General features: G+C 41.7%; 1 protein-coding gene across 2 annotated transcripts in view; it reads left to right on the forward strand.

Annotated features, from left to right (window-relative positions):
- PIMREG (PICALM interacting mitotic regulator) overlaps positions 1-21,926 on the forward strand; it is a 96,369-nt gene that overhangs the window by 45,113 nt on the left and 29,330 nt on the right. Inside the window, exons 3-5 of one of the 2 annotated variants that reach the window (XM_053704605.1) lie at positions 1,803-2,134; positions 3,097-3,192; positions 4,860-4,903. In XM_053704605.1, the coding sequence (XP_053560580.1) occupies positions 1,803-2,134; positions 3,097-3,192; positions 4,860-4,890 (459 nt within the window). In that variant the 3' untranslated portion in view covers positions 4,891-4,903. The remainder of the gene's footprint in view (positions 1-1,802; positions 2,135-3,096; positions 3,193-4,859; positions 4,904-21,926) is intronic. The other variant, XM_053704604.1, reaches the window with a different exon arrangement.

Consider the following 21,926-nt stretch of genomic DNA (forward strand, 5'->3'; position numbering starts at 1 on the left):
ACATGGGCTTTCAAGAATGAGGCTTCTGTTGAACAGATTTGTAAGGCAGCGACTTGGTCTTCACTGCATACATTTGCCAAATTTTACAAATTCGATACTTTTGCTTCTTTGGAGGCTATTTTTGGGAGAAAGGTTTTGCAAGTAGTGGTGCCTTCCATTTAGGTTACCTGACTTGTTCCCTCCCTTCATCCGTGTCCTAAAGCTTTGGTATTGGTATCCCACAAGTAAGGATGAATCCATGGACTGGATACACCATGTAAGAGAAAACAGAATTTATGCTTACCTGATAAATTACTTTCTTTTACGGTGTATCCAGTCCACGGCCCGCCCTGGCAATTAAGTCAGGTTCAAATTTAATTTTGTAATACTACAGTCACCACTGCACCCTATGGTTTCTCCTTTTTCTCCTAACCGTCGGTCGAATGACTGGGGTGGCGGAGCCTGAGGGGAGCTATATGGACAGCTCTGCTGTGTGCTCTCTTTGCCACTTCCTGTAGGGATTGAGAATATCCCACAAGTAAGGATGAATCCGTGGACTGGATACAACGTAAGAGAAAGTAATTTATCAGGTAAGCATAAATTCTGTTTTATAATTATTTCTAACAATATTTCTTTAAAGGGACAGTCTAGTCAAAATGTATCTTTCATGATTGGACATGCAATTTCCCATTAACTTTCATCATTAAATTAGCTTTGTTCTCTTTGTATTCTTTATTGAAAGCTAAATCTAGGTAGGCTCATGCTAATTTCTAAACCATTGAAGCCGCCTCTTATCTCAGTGCTTTTTAACAATTTTTCACAGATAAATAGCGCTAGTTCATGTGTACCATATAAATAACATTGTACTCACTCCTGTAGAGTTATTTGAGTCCGCACTGATTGGCTAAAATGCAAGTCTGTCAAAAAACTGTAAAAAGGGGGCAGTCTGCAGAGGCCTAAGCCTCTGTGATTACCTAGATACAAGGTAATCACAGAGGTAAAAACAATATATTATAACCGTGTTGGTTATGCAAAACAAGGGAATGGGTAATAAAGGGATAATCTATCTTTTTTTTTATTCCCTTCGCTACCAGGAATTTTTGCCCAAAATACTGTAGACTTTTTAGCATTTTTGCTATAATTTAATTTAAACAGAAATAGAGCCTTGTTTTTTTATTTACCTATCAAAACTATATATTATTTAGTAGTATATACAACCCAAGCTAGTGATCTAGGCCCGTTTTGGTACATTTCCTGCCACTTTCGTTGCCAAATGCAAACATAATTAATAAAAAATGTTAATTTTTACTGATATTCAACAAAGTAATAGGCCCACCTGGGCTGGAGTGTGCAGCTGACAAGGCTAACCACAGTTAAAATGATGTTAGTATACATTTGTTTTTAAATTATCTGTTATAGCCAATTAGAGACGGACATTTCCAGCTCAGGGAAGTAGAAAATCTACAATTTTCAGAGCTAAATTGCATTGAAGAAAAAAGAGATAATAAAAATAAATTGCATAGTTGTTTTTATATACATAGCTAAACCATTTTATACATGTAATATTTTTACTGTCCCTTTAACTGGGGAGGACAAGTTAACTTTATTCTGATTTCTGTTTTGTTTCTGCTTGCCTATTAACACTATACCACCTGTTCTTTGTAAATACAACCTATTAATATGTGTTGAATTTACAGGGAAATCAGGTTATTTTGTTAATTGATTAGACCAGAAGCATGCAGAACAGTGTGTACTCATCCACCCTTTATTTGTTAAAACATTTTTAAATTAATTATTTATTTTTTTGTTTTTGTTTTCTACAGAAAATACAAAAGAATCGGAAAAACCAGCATCAATATTTATTGACTTCTCCAGAAAGAGTAAAAAGGAGACAAAGTTGCACTCCTGTAAGTAGCAAGAAAAGTAACACGCCTAGACGCTTTAAAAGTCGCAGGCTTGTAGAGGAAGCCAGCCCAAGCTCTAGGACTACCCCGAGATCCAGCAAGAGGACCTCTCAGCGGAACAGAAGTGTAATCAACTCACAATGGAGAAGTTTCTCTACTTTAGTGGGTAAAGATGAACTGAAGAACCTAAGAAGGTCTGTAAGAGCTGCAGCCCTGAAGAGCCCTTATTCCTCACCAGTCAATAGGAGAAGGTATTTCATTTTCTTATAAAGGCCAGTACATCATTGTTGTTAGACTTTTAAATGGAGATTCTAATGCAAAAGTACACACTCTGTTTCATTATAACATTTTGCATTACTGACCTACTAGAAATGTGTTTAATCCCTGCTGGAAGGGTTTTTGGGACAATAAAACCAATAATAATTTGTTATAAATTGGTTAACCTCTTACAATGCATACACATGGCAACCCTTTGTCATGTACTACTATACTGCAGAGCTAATGATGCCGTAGGGTCGTCGCCCCTTACCACCACCAAAGCACTACAGCTGAGGAAGGAGACTGCAGTCTCTCTTCTCATAGGTGCCCCTTACTGGCAGGCACTGTGAAGTCACAAGGGGGTGGAAACGTCCTGCAATAAACTGTAGGGGAGCTTTGCAAGTCTATATCTCAGCCCTCAGGGCACTCATTTGGAAAAAAGGGGATGTCCTTTCCAATTAGTGGTTGCGTGCCATTTTAAGTTGCAGGTGATCGCCTCCCATCTGGGCTAGAGGCACATGTGACCTCTCGTTTGGAAGAGCGGACTCCCCTCTTTCAAATTTGTTGTCATGCTGTCTGACTTACTTGGCATCTTCTACCAATTACTTGTTTTAAACAGATTGTTCACATAAAATTGTCATCTATTTAAACAAGTTAGTTTCTGTTTTAAAGTCCTGCTTATCATAAACATAATGTTTTGCATAGTTGAATGGAGCACACTACAAACCATAAAATACATTGATAAAACTTATCATTAGGGCATACTAACATGAAACTCAGTCAGCCAATCCTTGTGTTAGGGATGGTGAATTTGGAATATTCAAGACTGTGAGCCGCCTTATTAATAGAACATCTACTTTAGAATTTTGCATGTTTAACTACCCATGAATTCAGTACCTTATTCTACATTTTACAGACATACTTGAAGTTTTGTTTTTTTTCTTTACCTTTCCAGACAGTTTGACAAGGACTTAGAAACCGTCTCCACGGGAATCCAACAGCTAAAACGTCTTTCTCAAGTTTTTGATGAGGCCATCTTAAAAGAAGAAAGGTAAGCTATGTGCCTGATGGGCCCTTGAGTCTACTGTTGCCTGAGGCTTATGTCTGCTACCAAGACAACAAGTGTTATGGGAGCCATTCACTCTATAGATATCCTCTTCCCTTAGTTATACTTCCCATGCTTCCATTTTAAGCACCAAATTAAAATTTACATCACAACCTATATGTTTCTTATTAAGGAAAACCCAACTTTTTCTAATCTTCACAATCCTCCAAATAAAACAAATATTCCAAGTGTAGTTTATGCTATTGTTTAATAAATTGTATCTGTCTTTTAAACTAGATAATTCTGTGAGATCCAAGGTGTATTAAAGGAACAGTCTAGTCAAAATTAAACTTTCATGATTCAGATAGGGCATGCAATTTTAAACAACTTTCCAATGTACTTCTATTATCTAATTTGCTCAATTCTTTAGATATCCTTTGTTGAAGAAATAGCAATGCACATGTGTGAGCCAATCACACAAGGCCTCTATGTGCAGCAACCAATCAGCAGCTTCTGAGCATATCTAGATATGCTTTTCAGCAAGTGATATCAAGAGAATTAAGCAAATTAGATAATAGAAGTAACTTAGAAAGTTGTTTAAAATTACATGCTCTTTCTAAATCACGAAATAAAAAATTTGGGGTTCATGTCCCTTTAAGCTTTAATTAGCCCTTACTTACAATGCTACATAGTTTATACTATACATTGTCATTAACAAGAGAGTCCAAATTTAAATTTCCTTGTTTAGATAGAGCATGACATTTTTTTTATAAAATGTTCTAATTTACTTCTATTCTAAAATTTGCTTTGCTCTCTTTTGGTATCCTTTGTTGTATAGTAATCCTAGGTAGGTTCATAGGAGTTTAAGAGTGTGCACCCGACTTTAGCACTGTATGGCAGCAGTTTTTACAACAATGTATAACATTGCTACAAACACTGCTGCCATAGAGTGCTAAATATATGAGCAGACTCACTACAAGTATAAACAAAGCAACTTTAATAATTACTGTAATTGTTATTCAATTATATGCTCTACTAAGTCTAACTAAATAATAAAAACTTAATTTTGACATTACTCTCACTTTAAATATGCCATTTCGATAATTTGTGTATTATTCATATGATTCCTCTGGTGTTAACATAAATAGCTATAGATTTTTTTTTTTATATGCGTTTTTTTAATTTTGAGAAAAGTAGGAACATAGTTTCTCATCTAGTTTTTCTTCAAGTTAATAAAACTGAAACAGGCTGCAACATTACTACATTTAAATTGAATGCAGTTTACTACTTTATGAACTAGATAAACATTGCACTTTGTATGCTTTACACATGCAAACAAAGTACAGGGGTCGGGGAAGATAAAAAATCTTCAAAATATAGTTTAACTCACATTTTTCCTTAGTAAGTACATGAACTCTAATATTAAATTTTTGTTGCACAAATTGGCATTAAATAAGTTTGTTAAATGATGCAATTAATATGTGCTTTGCATAGTTAACATTTGTTAATAGAAAATATTATAATATTGCAAAGTATTAATATGCCCCTACCTGAGTGGGCAACATTTTTAGTTGGAGAACACTGTTCTATTACATGTTTTATTTTGACGTTTCCATAAACAAAAAAAAAAAACAACAAACCTCCTGACATCTTATTCTTCCATCTGTTATCAGTGACTTGACCGTTTCTCTTATTGATAACTGAAGATATCAAACAGGTAACATTTCAAATTTTAATTATATATAATACTGCATGGACTTGATTTTCTACACTTTATACTAACACAAGGAAATGTCTGTCAGCCTTACTGATGGTTACATTTAGCTATCTCACGCTTTGGGTCCCTTATTTTCACAAGGTAGCGTATATTCTTCTTAAAACACTGGAATTGGCAGTTTCATAACTCTAATAAATTGTCCTTATAATGTTCTCTATTCATAATTTTAAACATTGTTTCAAAGCTACTACAATGTCTTGATCCTATTAAAAGAAATTTAGCTTGTACAATATTTTTTTTTAGATATGTCGGCTACTTAAACTGAAGCAGGTTTTTAAAAGGACTTAACTGTAAAAAGATAATGTGTTTTAGCATTTTATAATTGCTCAGTTTCTTGCATATAACTTTGTTTTTAACCATGTGAATGGGGTTATTCTTATATTTAAAGTGATATCCTATGCATATGTAATACTTTTATGTCCCTTTAAGTAATATAGTATTTGAAAGCAAACTATAAAAAAAAACCTGTGTTAATATATATTTCTTTCCTAATATATGGAGAGTCCACAACGTCATCAATTACTAGTGGGAATATCACTCCTGGCCAGCAGGAAGAGGCAAAGTGCACCACAGCAAAGCTGTTAAGTGTCACTCCCCTACCCATAATCCCCAGTCATTCTCTTTGCCTCTGCCAATGGAGGAGGTGAAGTTTGGTGTCTGAAGAAATTATATCCTTTTTTGGGTACTTTTCCCTGCAAGCAAGGATAGGGGTTTAGCTTAGTCCACGTTATCTCTTCAGTAGAGTAGTGGTTGCTTTTAAGCAGTTAGGAAGTTGTAAAGTAGTCCTTGCTTTGTTTCCCATCATATTGCTGCCCTAGCTATAGAGTTGGCGTCTCTGTTCTTTCTTCTGCAGGTCTCTGTAAGGAGTATGTGTCCTTTAACACCTTGTGAGCTGTCTCCCTGCCGGACTGCTAGATTGCAGGTAAGTGCATTTTGTATTCTAGATACTGGAGGCTTTCACTTTACAAGAATATGGCTGCAAAATTTTTGAGACACATTTATCCTTTGTTAAGGATTTAACATTGGCAGGTTGCAGGCACCGATGTGAGATACTTGTGGGTTAATATCTTTCATTGTGGGAAGGATTAACCTATTTTATTAAAAACGTGGCTCATTTTGTACTTAATAGGGACAAATGTATGTTCGCAATGGTGGTACTTTTTAAGACACTTTGGCAGCATAACTCAGTTTGATAGCGTATTCTCATAGAGCTTTTTGCAGAGAGAAAGATTCTCACTAGGATCGTTAAACTTTTATTACGCTTCTTGGTAGGGACGGTTCGTCGGCTGTATTGGGAACGCGCGCTTTTGTGTGTGGCGCAGTTTTTTTTAGCTGATCGTGTGACTCTCCTGCACTTCCGCTCTCAGCATATGAACAGAGCAGTGGTTCCTGTCGGAGCCATTTCCAGAGTTCTCAGAGATCTGTTTGCAAAAGATGTAATAGCGTTTTTCTTTAGAGGGGCCCGGTAGGAGCACCTCAGTTTATCTGAGGTGTAGAGGTTGTCTTTTATCAGGTTATTAATAAAAAATTTAAAAAAAAAAGATCTGTAGTTTGATTCTTTGGGGGAAATTGTTTTTCTCTTGTTAAGTGTATCCAGTCCACGGATCATCCATTACTTATGGGATATATTCTCCTTCCCAACAGGAAGTTGCAAGAGGATCACCCACAGCAGAGCTGCTATATAGCTCCTCCCCTCACTGCCATATCCAGTCATTCTCTTGCAACTCTCAACAAAGATGGAGGTCGTAAGAGGACTGTGGTGTTTTATACTTAGTTTATCTCTTCAATCAAAAGTTTGTTATTTTTAAATGGTACCGGAGTGTACTGTTTATCTCAGGCAGTATTTAGAAGAAGAATCTGCCTGCGTTTTCTATGATCTTAGCAGAAGTAACTAAGATCCTTTGCTGTTCTCACATATTCTGAGGAGTGAGGTAACTTCAGAGGGGGAATAGCATGCAGGTTTTCCTGCAATAAGGTATGTGCAGTTAAATTATTTTTCTAGGGATGTAATTTGCTAGAAAATGCTGCTGATACCTAAGTAATGTAAGTAAAGCCTTAAATGCAGTGATAGCGACTGGTATCAGGCTTATTAATAGAGATACATACTCTTATAAAAGTGTATTTTAAAACGTTTGCTGGCATGTTTAATCGTTTTTTATATATGTTTGGTGATAACTTATTGGGGCCTAGTTTTTCCACATGGCTGGCTTGAATTTTGCCTAGAAACAGTTCCTTGAGGCTTTCCACTGTTGTAATATGAGTGGGAGGGGCCTATTTCTCCAACATAGGTGTGTCCGGTCCACGGCGTCATCCTTACTTGTGGGATATTCTCTTCCCCAACAGGAAATGGCAAAGAGCCCAGCAAAGCTGGTCACATGATCCCTCCTAGGCTCCGCCTACCCCAGTCATTCTCTTTGCCGTTGTACAGGCAACATCTCCACGGAGATGGCTTAGAGTTTTTTAGTGTTTAACTGTAGTTTTTATTATTCAATCAAGAGTTTGTTATTTTAAAATAGTGCTGGTATGTACTATTTACTCAGAAACAGAAAAGAGATGAAGATTTCTGTTTGTATGAGGAAAATGATTTTAGCACCGTAACTAAAATCCATGGCTGTTCCACACAGGACTGTTGAGTGCAATTAACTTCAGTTGGGGGAACAGTGTGCAGTCTCTTACTGCTTGAGGTATGACACATTCTAACAAGACGATGTAATGCTGGAAGCTGTCATTTTCCCTATGGGATCCGGTAAGCCATGTTTATTAAGATAGTAAATAAGGGCTTCACAAGGGCTTATTAAGACTGTAGACTTTTTCTGGGCTAAATCGATTCATTATTAACACATATTTAGCCTTGAGGAATCATTTATTCTGGGTATTTTGATATGATTATATCGGCAGGCACTGTTTTTGACACCTTATTCTTTAGGGGCTTTCCCTAATCATAGTCAGAGCCTCATTTTCGCGCCGGTATGGCGCACTTGTTTTTGAGGACAGCATGGCATGCAGCTGCATGTGTGTGGAGCTCTGATACATAGAAAAGTCTTTCTGAAGGCATCATTTGGTATCGTATTCCCCTTTGGGCTTGGTTGGGTCTCAGCAAAGCAGATTCCAGGGACTGTAAAGGGGTTAAATATAAAAACGGCTCCGGTTCCGTTATTTTAAGGGTTAAAGCTTCCAAATTTGGTGTGCAATACTTTTAAGGCTTTAAGACACTGTGGTGAAATTTTGGTGAATTTTGAACAATTCCTTCATACTTTTTCGCAATTGCAGTAATAAAGTGTGTTTAGTTTAAAATTTAAAGTGACAGTAACGGTTTTATTTTAAAACGTTTTTTGTGCTTTGTTATCAAGTTTATGCCTGTTTAACATGTCTGAACTACCAGATAGATTGTGTTCTGAGTGTGGGGAAACCAAGGTTCCTTCTCATTTAACTATATGTATTTTATGTCATAAAAAAATTTAGTAAAAATGATGCCCAAGATGATTCCTCAAGTGAGGGGAGTAAGCATGGTACTGCATCATCCCCTCCTTCGTCTACACCAGTCTTGCCCATACAGGAGGCCCCTAGTACATCTAGTGCGCCAATACTCCTTACTATGCAACATTTAACGGCTGTAATGGATAATTCTATCAAAAACATTTTAGCCAATATGCCCACTTATCAGTGAAAGCGCGACTGCTCTGTTTTAGAAAATTCTGTAGAGCATGAGAACGCTGATGATATGGTTTCTGAAGGGCCCCTACACCAGTCTGAGGGGGCCAGGGAGGTTTTGTCTGAGGGAGAAATTTCAGATTCAGGAAACATTTCTCAACAAGCTGAACCTGATGTGATTACTTTTAAATTTAAGTTGGAACATCTCCGCGCTCTGCTTAAGGAGGTGTTATCCAATTTGGATGATTGTGATTATCTGGTCATTCCAGAACCACTATGTAAAATGGAAAAGTTCTTAGAGGCCCCGGGGCCCCCCGAAGCTTTTCCTATATCCAAGCGGGTGGCGTACATTGTTAGTAAAGAATGGGACAGGCCCGGTATACCTTTAGTACCTCCCCCCATATTTATAAAATTGTTTTCCTATAGTCGACCCCAGAAAGGACTGATGGCAGACAGTCCCCAAGGTCGAGGGGGCGGTTTCTACTCTACACAAGCGCGCCACTATACCCATAAAAGATAGTTGTGCTTTCCAAGATCCTATGGATAAAAAATTAGAAGGTCTGCTAAAGATGTTTGTTCAGCAAGGTTCCCTTCTACAACCAATTGCATGCATTGTCCCTGTCACTGCAGCCGCGTGTTTCTAGTTTGATGAGCTAGGAAAGGCGATTATTAGTAATTCTTCTTCTTATGAGGAGATTATGGACAGAATTCGTGCTCTTAAATTGGCTAATTCTTTCACCCTAGACGCCACCTTGCAATTGGCTAGGTTAGCGGCGAAAAAATTCTGGGTTTGCTATTGTGGCGCAGAGCGCTTTGGTTAAAATCTTGGGCAGCGGATGCGTCTTCCAAGAACAAATTGCTTGACATTCCTTTCAAGGGGAAAACACTCTTTGGCCCTGACTTGAAAGAGATTATCTCTGATATCACTGGGGGCAAGGGCCACGCCCTTCCTCAGGATAGGTCTTTTCAAGACCAAAAATAAACCTAAGTTTCGTCCCTTTCGCAGAAACGGATCAGCCCCAAGGGCTACGTCCTCTAAGCAGGAAGGTAATACTTCTCAAGCCAATCCAGCCTGGAGACCTATGCAAGGCTGGAACAAAGGAAAGCAGGCCAGGAAACCTGCCACTGCTACCAAGACAGCATGAAATGCGGGCCCCCGATCCGGGACCGGATCTGGTGGGGGGCAGACTCTCTCTCTTCGCTCAGGCTGGGGCAAGAGATGTTCTGGATCCTTGGGCGCTAGAAATAGTCTCCCAAGGTTATTCTCTGGAGTTCAAGGGGCTTCCTCCAAGGGGGAGGTTCCACAGGTCTCAGTTGTCTTCAGACCACATAAGAAGACAGGCATTCTTACATTGGGTAGAAGACCTGCTAAAAATGGGAGTGATTCATCCTGTTCCATTAGGAGAACTAGGGATGGGGTTCTACTCCAATCTGTTCATAGTTCCCAAAAAAGAGGGAACGTTCAGACCAATCTTAGATCTCAAGATCTTGAACAAGTTTCTCAAGGTTCCATCGTTCAAGATGGAAACCATTCGAACACTTCTTCCTTCCATCCAGGAAGGTCAATTCATGACCAAGGTGGATTTCAAGGATGCGTATCTACATATTCCTATCCACAAGGAACATCATCGGTTCCTAAGGTTTGAATTCCTGGACAAGCATTTCCAGTTCGTGGCGTTTTCTTTCGGATTAGCCACTGCTAAGACCAAGGGGCATTGCTGTAGTACCTTACTTGGACGACATTCTGATTCGAGCGTCGTCCCTTCCTCAAGTAAAGGCTCACACGGACATTGTCCTGGCCTTTCTCAGATCTCACGGATGGAAAGTGAACGTGGAAAAGAGTTCTCTATCTCCGTCAACGAGGGTTCCCTTCTTGGGAACTATAATAGACTCCTTAGAAATGAGGATTTTTCTGACAGAAGCCAGAAAAACAAAACTTCTAGACTCTTGTCGGATACTTCATTCCGTTCCTCTTCCTTCCATAGCGCAGTGCATGGAAGTGATAGGTTTGATGGTAGCGGCAATGGACATAGTTCCTTTTGTGCGCATTCATCTAAGACCATTACAACTGTTCATGCTCAGTCAGTGGAATGGGGACTATTCAGACTTGTCTCCGAAGATACAAGTAAATCAGAGGACCAGAGACTCATTCCGTTGGTGGCTGTCCCTGGACAACCTGTCACAAGGGATGACCTTCCGCAGACCAGAGTGGGTCATTGTCACGACCGACGCCAGTCTGATGGGCTGGGGCGCGGTCTGGGGATCCCTGAAAGCTCAGGGTCTTTGGTCTCGGGTAGAATCTCTTCTACCGATAAATATTCTGGAGCTGAGAGCGATATTCAATGCTCTCAAAGCTTGGCCTCAGCTAGCGAGGGCCAAGTTCATACATCAACCATCAGGGGGGAACAAGGAGTTCCCTAGCGATGGAAGAAGTGACCAAAATCATTCTATGGGCGGAGTCTCACTCCTGCCACCTGTCTGCTATCCACATCCCAGGAGTGGAAAATTGGGAAGCGGATTTTCTGAGTCGTCAGACATTGCATCCGGGGGAGTGGGAACTCCATCCGGAAATCTTTGCCCAAGTCACTCAACCGTGGGGCATTCCAGACATGGATCTGATGGCCTCTCGTCAGAACTTCAGAGTTCCTTACTACGGGTACAGATCCAGGGATCCCAAGGCGGCTCTAGTGGATGCACTAGTAGCACCTTGGACCTTCAAACTAGCTTATGTGTTCCCGCCGTTTCCTCTCATCCCCAGGCTGGTAGCCAGGATCAATCAGGAGAGGGCGTCGGTGATTTTGATAGCTCCTGCGTGGCCACGCAGGACTTGGTATGCAGATCTGGTGAATATGTCATCGGCTCCACCATGGAAGCTACCTTTGAGACGAGACCTTCTTGTTCTAGGTCCGTTCGACCCACTCCAGCTGACTGCTTGGAGATTGAACGCTTGATCTTATCAAAGCGAGGGTTCTCAGATTCTGTTATTAATACTCTTGTTCAGGCCTGAAAGCCTGTAACCAGAAAAATTACCACATAATTTGGTATATCTGTTGGTGTGAATCTGCAGGATTCCCTTGGGACAAGGTTAAGATTCCTAAGAGTCTATCCTTCCTTCGAGAAGGATTGGAAAAAGGATTATCTGCAAGTTCCTTGATGGGACAGATTTCTGCCTTGTCTGTGTTACTTCACAAAAAGCTGGCAGCTGTGCCAGATGTTCTAGCCTTTGTTCAGGCTCTGGTTAGAATCAAGCCTGTTTACAAAATTTTGACTCCTCCTTGGAGTCTCAACCTAGTTCTTTCAGTTCTTCAGGGGGTTCCGTTTGAACCCTTACATTCCGTTGATATTAAGTTATTATCTTGGAAAGTTTTGTTTTTGGTTGCAATTTCTTCTGCTAGAAGAGTTTCAGAATTATCTGCTCTGCAGTGTTCTTCTCCTTATCTGGTGTTCCATGCAGATAAGGTGGTTTTGCGTACTAAACCTGGTTTTCTTCCAAAAGTTGTTTCTAACAAAAACATTAACCAGGAGATAGTTGTGCCTTCTTTGTGTCCTAATCCAGTTTCAAAGAAGGAACGTTTGTTGCACAACTTGGATGTAGTTCGTGCTCTCAAATTTTACTTAGCAGCTACTAAGGATTTCAGACAAACTTTGTCTTTGTTTGTTGTTTATTCTGGTAAACGGAGAGGTCAAAAAGCAACTTCTTCCTCTCTCTCCTTCTGGATTAAAAGCATTATCCGATTGGCTTATGAGACTGCCGGACGGCAGCCTCCTGAAAGAATCACAGCTCACTCCACTAGGGCTGTGGCTTCCACATGGGCCTTCAAGAACGAGGCTTCTGTTGATCAGATATGTAAGGCAGCGACTTGGTCTTCACTGCACACTTTTTCTAAATTTTACAGATTTGATACTTTTGCTTCTTCTGAGGCTATTTTTGGGAGAAAGGTTTTGCAAGCCGTGGTGCCTTCCATTTAGGTGACCTGATTTGCTCCCTCCCTTCATCCGTGTCCTAAAGCTTTGGTATTGGTTCCCACAAGTAAGGATGACGCCGTGGACCGGACACACCTATGTTGGAGAAAACAGAATTTATGTTTACCTGATAAATTACTTTCTCCAACGGTGTGTCCGGTCCACGGCCCGCCCTGGTTTTTTTAATCAGGTCTGATAATTTATTTTCTTTATCTACAGTCACCACGGTAACATATGGTTTCTCCTATGCAAATATTCCTCCTTAACGTCGGTCGAATGACTGGGGTAGGCGGAGCCTAGGAGGGATCATGTGACCAGCTTTGCTGGGCTCTTTGCCATTTCCTGTTGGGGAAGAGAATATCCCACAAGTAAGGATGACGCCGTGGACCGGACACACCGTTGGAGAAAGTAATTTATCAGGTAAACATAAATTCTGTTTTTAGCGCTTTTTTGCGCACCAAAAATTACAGACACAGACATCCAGCTTCTTCCTGCATGTTCCAGGACTTCTCTGAAGGGCTCAAAAGGCTTCAAAAGTCGTATTAAGGGAGGTAAAAAGCCACAGTAGAGCTGTGGCAGTTGTTGTGACTGTTTAAAAAACGTTTTTGTCACTTGTTGTTCCGTTTTTGGTATTAAGGGGTTAATCATCCATTTGCAAGTGGGTGCAATGCTCTGCTAACTTGTTACATACACTGTAAAAAATTTTGTTAGTGTAACTGCCTTTTTTCACTGTTATTTCAAATTTAGGACCAAATTAGTTTTTCTTAAAGGCGCAGTAATGTTTTTTATATTGCTTGTAAACTTGTTTTAAGTGTTTTCCAAGCTTGCTAGTCTCATTGCTAGTCTGTTTAAACATGTCTGATACAGAGGAACCTTCTTGTTCATTATGTTTGAAAGCCATGGTGGAGCCCCATAGGAGAATGTGTACTAAATGTATTGATTTCACCTTAAACAGTAAAGATCAGTCTTTATCTATAAAAGAATTATCACCAGAGGGTTCTATCAAGGGGGAAGTTATGCCGACTAACTCTCCCCGCGTGTCAGACTCTTCGCCTCCCGCTCAGGGGACGCACGCTGATATGGCGCCAACTACATCAGGGACGCCCATAGCGATTACCTTGCAGGACATGGCTGCAATCATGAATAATACCCTGTCAGAGGTATTATCTAGATTGCCTGAATTAAGAGGCAAGCGCGATAGCTCTGGGGTTAGGAGAGATACAGAGCGCGCAAATGCTGTTAGAGCCATGTCTGATACTGCGTCACAGTATGCAGAACATGAGGACGGAGAGCTTCGGTCTGTGGGTGACATCTCTGACTCGGGGAAACCTGATTCAGAGATTTCTAATTTTAAATTTAAGCTTGAGAACCTCCGTGTATTGCTTGGGGAGGTATTAGCTGCTCTGAATGACTGTAACACAGTTGCAATTCCAGAGAAATTGTGTAGGCTGGATAGATACTACGCGGTGCCGGTGTGTACTGACTTTTTTCCTATACCTAAAAGGCTTACAGAAATTATTAGCAAGGAGTGGGATAGACCCGGTGTGCCCTTTTCCCCACCTCCTATATTTAGAAAAATGTTTCCAATAGACGCCACTACACGGGACTTATGGCAGACAGTCCCTAAGGTGGAGGGAGCAGTTTCTACTTTAGCAAAGCGTACCACTATCCCTGTTGAGGACAGTTGTGCTTTTTCAGATCCAATGGATAAAAAATTGGAGGGTTACCTTAAGAAAATGTTTATTCAACTAAGTTTTGTTTTGCAGCCCCTTGCATGCATTGCGCCTGTCACTGCTGCGGCGGCATTCTGGTTTGAGGCCCTGGAAGAAGCCATCCATACAGCTCCATTGGATGAAATTATTGACAAGCTTAGAACGCTTAAGCTAGCTAACTCATTTGTTTCTGATGCCATTGTTCATTTGACTAAACTAACGGCTAAGAATTCCGGATTCGCCATCCAGGCGCGTAGGGCGCTATGGCTTAAATCCTGGTCAGCTGACGTGACTTCAAAGTCTAAATTACTCAATATTCCTTTCAAGGGGCAGGCCTTATTCGGGCCTGGCTTGAAGGAAATCATTGCTGACATTACTGGAGGCAAGGGTCATACCCTTCCTCAGGACAGGGCCAAATCAAAGGCCAAACAGTCTAATTTTCGTGCCTTTCGAAATTTCAAGGCAGGAGCAGCATCATCTTCCTCCGCTTCAAAACAAGAGGGAACTGTTGCTCATTCCAAACAGGCCTGGAAACCTAACAGTCCTGGAACAAGGGCAAGCAGGCCAGAAAACCTGCTGCTGCCCCCAAGACAGCATGAAGGAACGGCCCCCTATCCGGAAACGGATCTAGTGGGGGGCAAACTTTCTTCGCCCAGGCGTGGGCAAGAGATGTTCAGGATCACTGGGCTTGGAGATCATATCTCAGGGATATCTTCTGGACTTCAAAGCTTCTCCTCCACAAGGGAGATTTCATCTTTCAAGGTTATCAGCAAACCAGATAAAGAAAGAGGCATTCCTAAGCTGTGTGCAAGACCTCCTAGTAATGGGAGTGATCCATCCAGTTCCGCGGACGGAACAGGGACAGGGGTTTTATTCAAATCTGTTTGTGGTTCCCAAGAAAGAGGGAACCTTCAGACCAATCTTGGATCTAAAGATCTTAAACAAATTCCTCAGAGTTCCATCATTCAAAATGGAATCTATTCGCACCATCCTACCCATGATCCAAGAAGGTCAGTACATGACCACAGTGGACTTAAAGGATGCCTACCTTCACATACCGATTCACAAAGATCATCATCGGTTCCTAAGGTTTGCCTTTCTAGACAGGCATTACCAATTTGTAGCTCTTCCCTTCGGGTTGGCTACAGCCCCGAGAATTTTTACAAAGGTTCTGGGCTCACTTCTGGCGGTTCTAAGACCGCGAGGCATAGCGGTGGCTCCGTATCTAGACGACATCCTGATAGAGGCGTCAAGCTTTCAAATTGCCAAGTCTCATACAGAGATAGTTCTGGCATTTCTGAGGTCGCATGGGTGGAAAGTGAACGTGGAAAAGAGTTCTCTATCCCCACTCACAAGAGTCACCTTCCTAGGGACTCTTATAGATTCTGTAGAGATGAAAATTTACCTGACGGAGTCCAGGTTTTCAAAACTTCTAAATGCTTGCCGTGTCCTTCATTCCATTCCACGTCAGTCAGTGGCTCAGTGCATGGAAGTAATCGGCTTAATGGTAGCGGCAATGGACATAGTGCCATTTGCGCGCCTGCATCTCAGACCGCTGCAATTATGCATGCTAGGTCAGTGGAATGGGGATTACTCAGATTTGTCCCCTCTTCTAAATCTGGATCAAGAGACCAGAGATTCTATTCTCTGGTGGCTATCTCGGGTCCATCTGTCCAGGGGTATGACCTTTCGCAGGCAGCCTTCTAGGTTGGGGCGCAGTCTGGAACTCCCTGAAGGCTCAGGGATCGTGGACTCAGGATGAGAAACTCCTCCCAATAAATATTCTGGAGTTAAGAGCAATATACAATGCTCTTCTAGCTTGGCCTCAGTTAGCGTCGGACAACATCACGACTGTAGCTTACATCAACCATCAAGGGGGAACCAGGAGTTCCCTAGCGATGTTAGAAGTCTCAAATATAATTCGCTGGGCAGAGTCTCACTCTTGCCACCTGTCAGCGATCCACATCCCAGGCGTATAGAACTGGGAGGCGGATTTTCTAAGTCATCAGACTTTTCATCCGGGGGAGTGGGAACTCCATCCGGAGGTGTTTGCTCAACTGATCCATCGTTGGGGCAAACCAGAACTGGATCTCATGGCGTCTCGCCAGAACGCCAAGCTTCCTTGTTACGGATCCAGGTCCAGGGACCCTGGAGCGACGCTGATAGATGCTCTAGCAGCTCCTTGGTTCTTCAACCTGGCTTATGTGTTTCCACCATTTCCTCTGCTCCCTCGACTGATTGCCAAAATCAAGCAGGAGAGAGCATCAGTGATTCTGATAGCGCCTGCGTGTCCACGCAGGACCTGGTATGCAGACCTAGTTGACATGTCATCCTTTCCACCATGGACTCTGCCTCTGAGGCAGGACCTTCTGATACAAGGTCCTTTCAATCATCCAAATCTAATTTCTCTGAGACTGACTGCATGGAGATTGAACGCTTGATTCTATCAAGGCGTGGCTTCTCCGAGTCAGTCATTGATACCTTAATACAGGCACGAAAGCCTGTCACCAGGAAAATCTACCATAAGATATGGCGTAAATATCTTTATTGGTGTGAGTCCAAGAATTACTCATGGAGTAAGGTTAGGATTCCTAGGATATTGTCCTTTCTCCAAGAGGGTTTGGACAAAGGATTATCAGCTAGTTCTTTAAAGGGACAGATTTCTGCTCTGTCTATTCTTTTGCACAAGCGTCTGGCAGAGGTTCCAGACGTTCCAGGCATTTTGTCAGGCTTTGGTTAGAATTAAGCCTGTGTTTAAAACTGTTGCTCCCCCGTGGAGCTTAAACTTGGTTCTTAAAGTTCTTCAAGGAGTTCCGTTTGAACCCCTTCATTCCATTGATATTAAGCTTTTATCTTGGAAAGTTCTGTTTTTGATGGCTATTTCCTCGGCTCGAAGAGTCTCTGAGCTATCTGCCTTACAATGTGATTTTCCTTATCTGTTTTTTCATGCAGATAAGGTAGTTCTGCGTACCAAACCTGGGTTTTTACCTAAGGTGGTTTCTAACAAGAATATCAATCAAGAGATTGTTGTTCCATCATTGTGTCCTAATCCTTCTTCAAAGAAGCAACGTCTTTTACATAATCTGGACATAGTCCGTGCCTTGAAGTTTTACTTACAAGCTACTAAAGATTTTCGCCAAACATCTTCCCTGTTTGTCGTTTACTCTGGACAGAGGAGAGGTCTAAAAGCTTCGGCAACCTCTCTTTCCTTTTGGCTTCGGAGCATAATTCGCTTAGCCTATGAGACTGCTGGACAGCAGCCCCCTGAAAAGATTACAGCTCATTCTACTAGAGCTGTGGCTTCCACCTGGGCCTTTAAAAATGAGGCCTCTGTTGAACAGATTTGCAAGGCTGCGACTTGGTCTTCGCTTCACACCTTTTCAAAATTTTACAAATTTGATTCTTTTGCTTCTTCGGAGGCTGTTTTTGGGAGAGGTTCTTCAGGCAGTGGTTCCTTCCGTTTAATCCTGCCTTGTCCCTCCCATCATCCGTGTACTTTAGCTTTGGTATTCTTATCCCATAAGTAATGGATGATCCGTGGACTGGAAACACTTAACAAGAGAAAACATAATTTATGCTTACCTGATAAATTTATTTCTCTTGTAGTGTATCCAGTCCACGGCCCGCCCTGTCTTTTTAAGGCAGGTCTAAATTTTATTTAAACTACAGTCACCACTGCACCCTATGGTTTCTCCTTTCTCGTCTTGTTTCGGTCGAATGACTGGATATGGCAGTGAGGGGAGGAGCTATATAGCAGCTCTGCTGTGGGTGATCCTCTTGCAACTTCCTGTTGGGAAGGAGAATATATCCCATAAGTAATGGATGATCCGTGGACTGGATACACTACAAGAGAAATAAATTTATCAGGTAAGCATAAATTATGTTTTTTTTTTTCTTACAGTGACAGTTTTATTTTTTTGTGTCATTCAAACTGTTTTTGGGGACATGTCTTCTATGGATCTGGAGCAGGAGTCTGCTCTTATGAATATTTGCTTATTGTGTTTAGAGGCCCAAATTGTTTCCCCTATGCAATTTTGTTCATCATGTGTAACAAGGACATTGAAATGTAAAGATAAACTTCTTTTTGCTGAGCCTAATGTCTCTCATTTTGATGCTGTTCAGGCAATGCCACAGCTTTCTCCTCAAACGTCCCAAGCCTCAGTGGTGCCACATGCAGTGCCCTGCTGTTCCTCTCAGCCTCCTGGTTTCTGTTCCACCTACTGCTACTTAGGTTGCCCTTCCTCATAAGTCTGATGAGGAGGATATGTTGGTAGCCTCTGTGGGGGAAATCTCAGATTGGGACAGTATTAATCCTTCATCTGATACTGAAGAAGTAAACTTCAGATTTAAGCTTGAACACCTTTGTGTATTGCTAAAGGAGGTATTAGCTACTTTGGACCACTCCTATATTCCTGTCATTATCAACCCTAAGAAATCTAGTAAACTTAATAAATACTATGATGTTCCTTCCTCTGTGGAGGCGTTTCCTGTTCCAGACTGTGTGACAGAGATTATTTCACAGGAATGGGAGAAGCCAGGGATACCTTTTTCCCCGTCTTTAATTTTATTTTTCCTGTTGCTGACTTCAATAAAGATTCAAGGCGCATGGTGCCTAAAGTAGAAGGGGCTATTTCTACTCTGGCTATGAGAACTACAATCCCTATAGAGGATAGCTGCTCCTTTAAGGATCCCATGAACAAGAAGCTGGAGACTTATTTAATAAAGATGTATGTTAATCAGAGTCTTCCATGGCAACCAGAAGTCTGTATTGCCACAGTAGCAAGTGCTGCATCTTATTGGTACAATGCCTTGTCTGAATCAGTTTTAGCAGAGACTCCGTTGGAGGAGATCCAGGGCAGGATTAAGGCTCTCAAACTATCTAATTCCTTTATTTCTGATGTTAACATTCAAATTATTAGACTGGGAGCCAAGATGTCTGGCTTTATGTCTAAAATTTTGGTCAGCTGATGTTACCTCTAATTCCAAGTTTCTGGCGCTTCCTTACAAGGGTAAGACCATGTTTGGACCTGGTCTGTCAGAGATCATTTCTGATATTACGGGGAGGAAAGGGTCTTTTCTACCACAAGACAAGAAGAACAGACCTAAAGGATGTCAAAGTAATTTTTGTTCCTTTCGCAACCTCAAAGGAAAGTCTTCCTCTTCTAAGCAGGAACAGTCCAAGCCTTCCTGGAAACCCAATCAGTCTTGGAACAAGGGGAAGCAATCAAAGAAACCCGCAGCTGAGTCTAAATCCACATAAAGGGTTTGCCCCCGGTCCGGGATCAGATCAAGTGGGGGGTAGACTTTCCCTGTTTTGTCGAGCTTGGATTCGAGATGTCGCAGATCCTTGGGCTGTGGACATAGTGTCTCAAGGTTACAAAATATAATTCAAATCTCTTCCTCCCAAGGGCAGGTTTCTTCTCTCAAGATTATCTGCAGATCAGGTAAAAAGAGACATTCCTTAACTGCATTCGGGATCTTTCCTCCCTGGGTGTGATTGTTCCGGTAAGGGAACAGGGTCTAGGATTCTATTCAAACCTGTTTGTGGTTTCCAAAAGGAAGGGAACTTTTCGCCCTATTCTAGACCTAAAGTGTTTCTACAAGTTTCTCAGGGTACCGTCCTTCAAAATGGAAACCCTTTGTTCCATTCTTCCTTTGGTCCAAGAGAGTCAGTTTATGACGAGCATAGACTTGAAGGACACGTATCTTCATGTTCCCATCCACAAGGATCATTACAAGTTCCTGAGATTCACCTTTCTAGACAAAAACTTTGTCTGTGACTCTTCTGTTTGGCCTTGCCACAGCTCCCAGAATTTTCTCAAAGGTTCTGGGGGCTCTTTTGGCAGTGATCAGGTCTCGGGAAATTGCAGTGTTGCCCTACCTGGACGACATATTGGTTCAGGCGCCATCATTTCAACAAGCAAACTCTCGTCAGAGATCTTGTTGTCTTTTCTACGTTCCCACGGTTGGAAAGTGAATCTGGAAAAGAGTTCCCTTGTTTCAGCTACAAGGGTGGTTTTCTTAGGGACTATAATTAAAAAAAAAAAAAACCTAAACTAAAATTCTCTCCTCTTGCCTCTCTCTTCAGTCTACTGTTCAGCCATCAGTGGCTCAATGTATGGAGGTAATTGGTCTGATAGTCATCATTCCCTTTGCTCAATTCCATTTGATAGCTCTGCAATTATGCATGCTAATACAATGGAACGGCGACCATTCGGATCTGTCTCGGAGGATAGATCTAGACCAGTCTTCAAAAGAGACTCTCGTGGTGGCTTTCTCAGGAGCATCTGACGCAGAGCACATGCTTCCGGAGACCTTCCTGGGTGATTGTGACCTCGGACGCCAGCCTGCTTGGCTGGGAAGCAGTCTGGGACTCATTAAAGGCACAAGGTCTATGGACTCGAGAGGAATCTACTCTCCTTATAAACATATCGGAGTTGAGAGCGATTTATAATGCTCGGATGGCTTGGCCTCAATTGTCCTTAGGCCGATTTATCAGGTTCCAGTCGGACAATATCACCTCAATGTCTTACATCCAGGGAGGAACTCAGAGTTCCTTAACCATGAAGGAAGTGGCACGGATTATTCAGTGGGCGGAAGCTCACAATTGTTGTCTGTCTACCATCCACATTCCAGGAGTGGACAACTGGGAAGTGGATTTCCTGAGTAGACAGACAATTCATCCCGGGGAGTGGGCTCTCCATCTGGAGGTGTTCTCCAGGTTAACCCTCAAATGAGTGGTGTCGGAGTTGGACCTGATGGCGTCTCGACAGAACGCAAAACTTCCAAGGTACAGTTCAAGGTAAAGAGATCCGAAGGCCGCCCTGATAGATGCTCTGGCGGTTCCTTGGGATTTTGGTCTAGCATACCTGTTTCCTCTGTTTGCGCTCCTTCTACGAGATATTGCTCGTATAAAGCAGGAGATTGTGTCGGTAATTCTAATAGCTCCTGCATTGCCTCGCAGGATCTGGTATGCAGACCTAGTGAATGTCATCTCTGCCACCTTGGAGGTTGCCTCTGAGGAAGGACCTTCTCAGGGTGCATTCCTCCATCCAAATCTCGTTTCTCTGTAGCTGACTGCTTGGAGATTGAACTCTTAGTTCTGTTTAAGCGTGGTTTTTCTGAGTCGGTCATTGAGACCATGATTCAGACTCGCAAGCCAGTTACTAGAAAAATTTACCATAAGGTATGGCGTAAATACCTTTTTATTGGTGTGAATCAAAGGGCTATTCTTGGAGTATGGTCAGGATTCCTAGAATTCTGTCTTTTCTCTAGGATGGTCTGATTTCTGCTTTATCTATTTTGTTGCACAAGCGTCTGGCGGATGTGTCAGATGTTCAATCTTTTTGTCAGAATTAGGCCTGTGTTTAAACCTGTTGCTCCTCCTTGGAGCCTTAACCTTGTTTTTAAAGTTTTGCAGCAGGCTCCGTTTGAGCCAATGCATTCCATAGATATTAAGTTGTTATCTTGAAAGGTTTTGTTTCTTATTGCTATCTCTTCTGCTTGGAGAGTCTCAGAGCTCTCGGCTTTGCAGTGTGAATTGCCTTACCTTATTTTTCATGCGGATAAAGTGGGCCTGCATACCAAGTTAGGATCTCTCCCTAAAGTGGTTTTGGATAGAAATATTAATCAGGAAA

Source organism: Bombina bombina, chromosome 3 (assembly GCF_027579735.1).
Source record: "Bombina bombina isolate aBomBom1 chromosome 3, aBomBom1.pri, whole genome shotgun sequence".
In the NCBI taxonomy this organism is placed as follows: domain Eukaryota; kingdom Metazoa; phylum Chordata; class Amphibia; order Anura; family Bombinatoridae; genus Bombina; species Bombina bombina.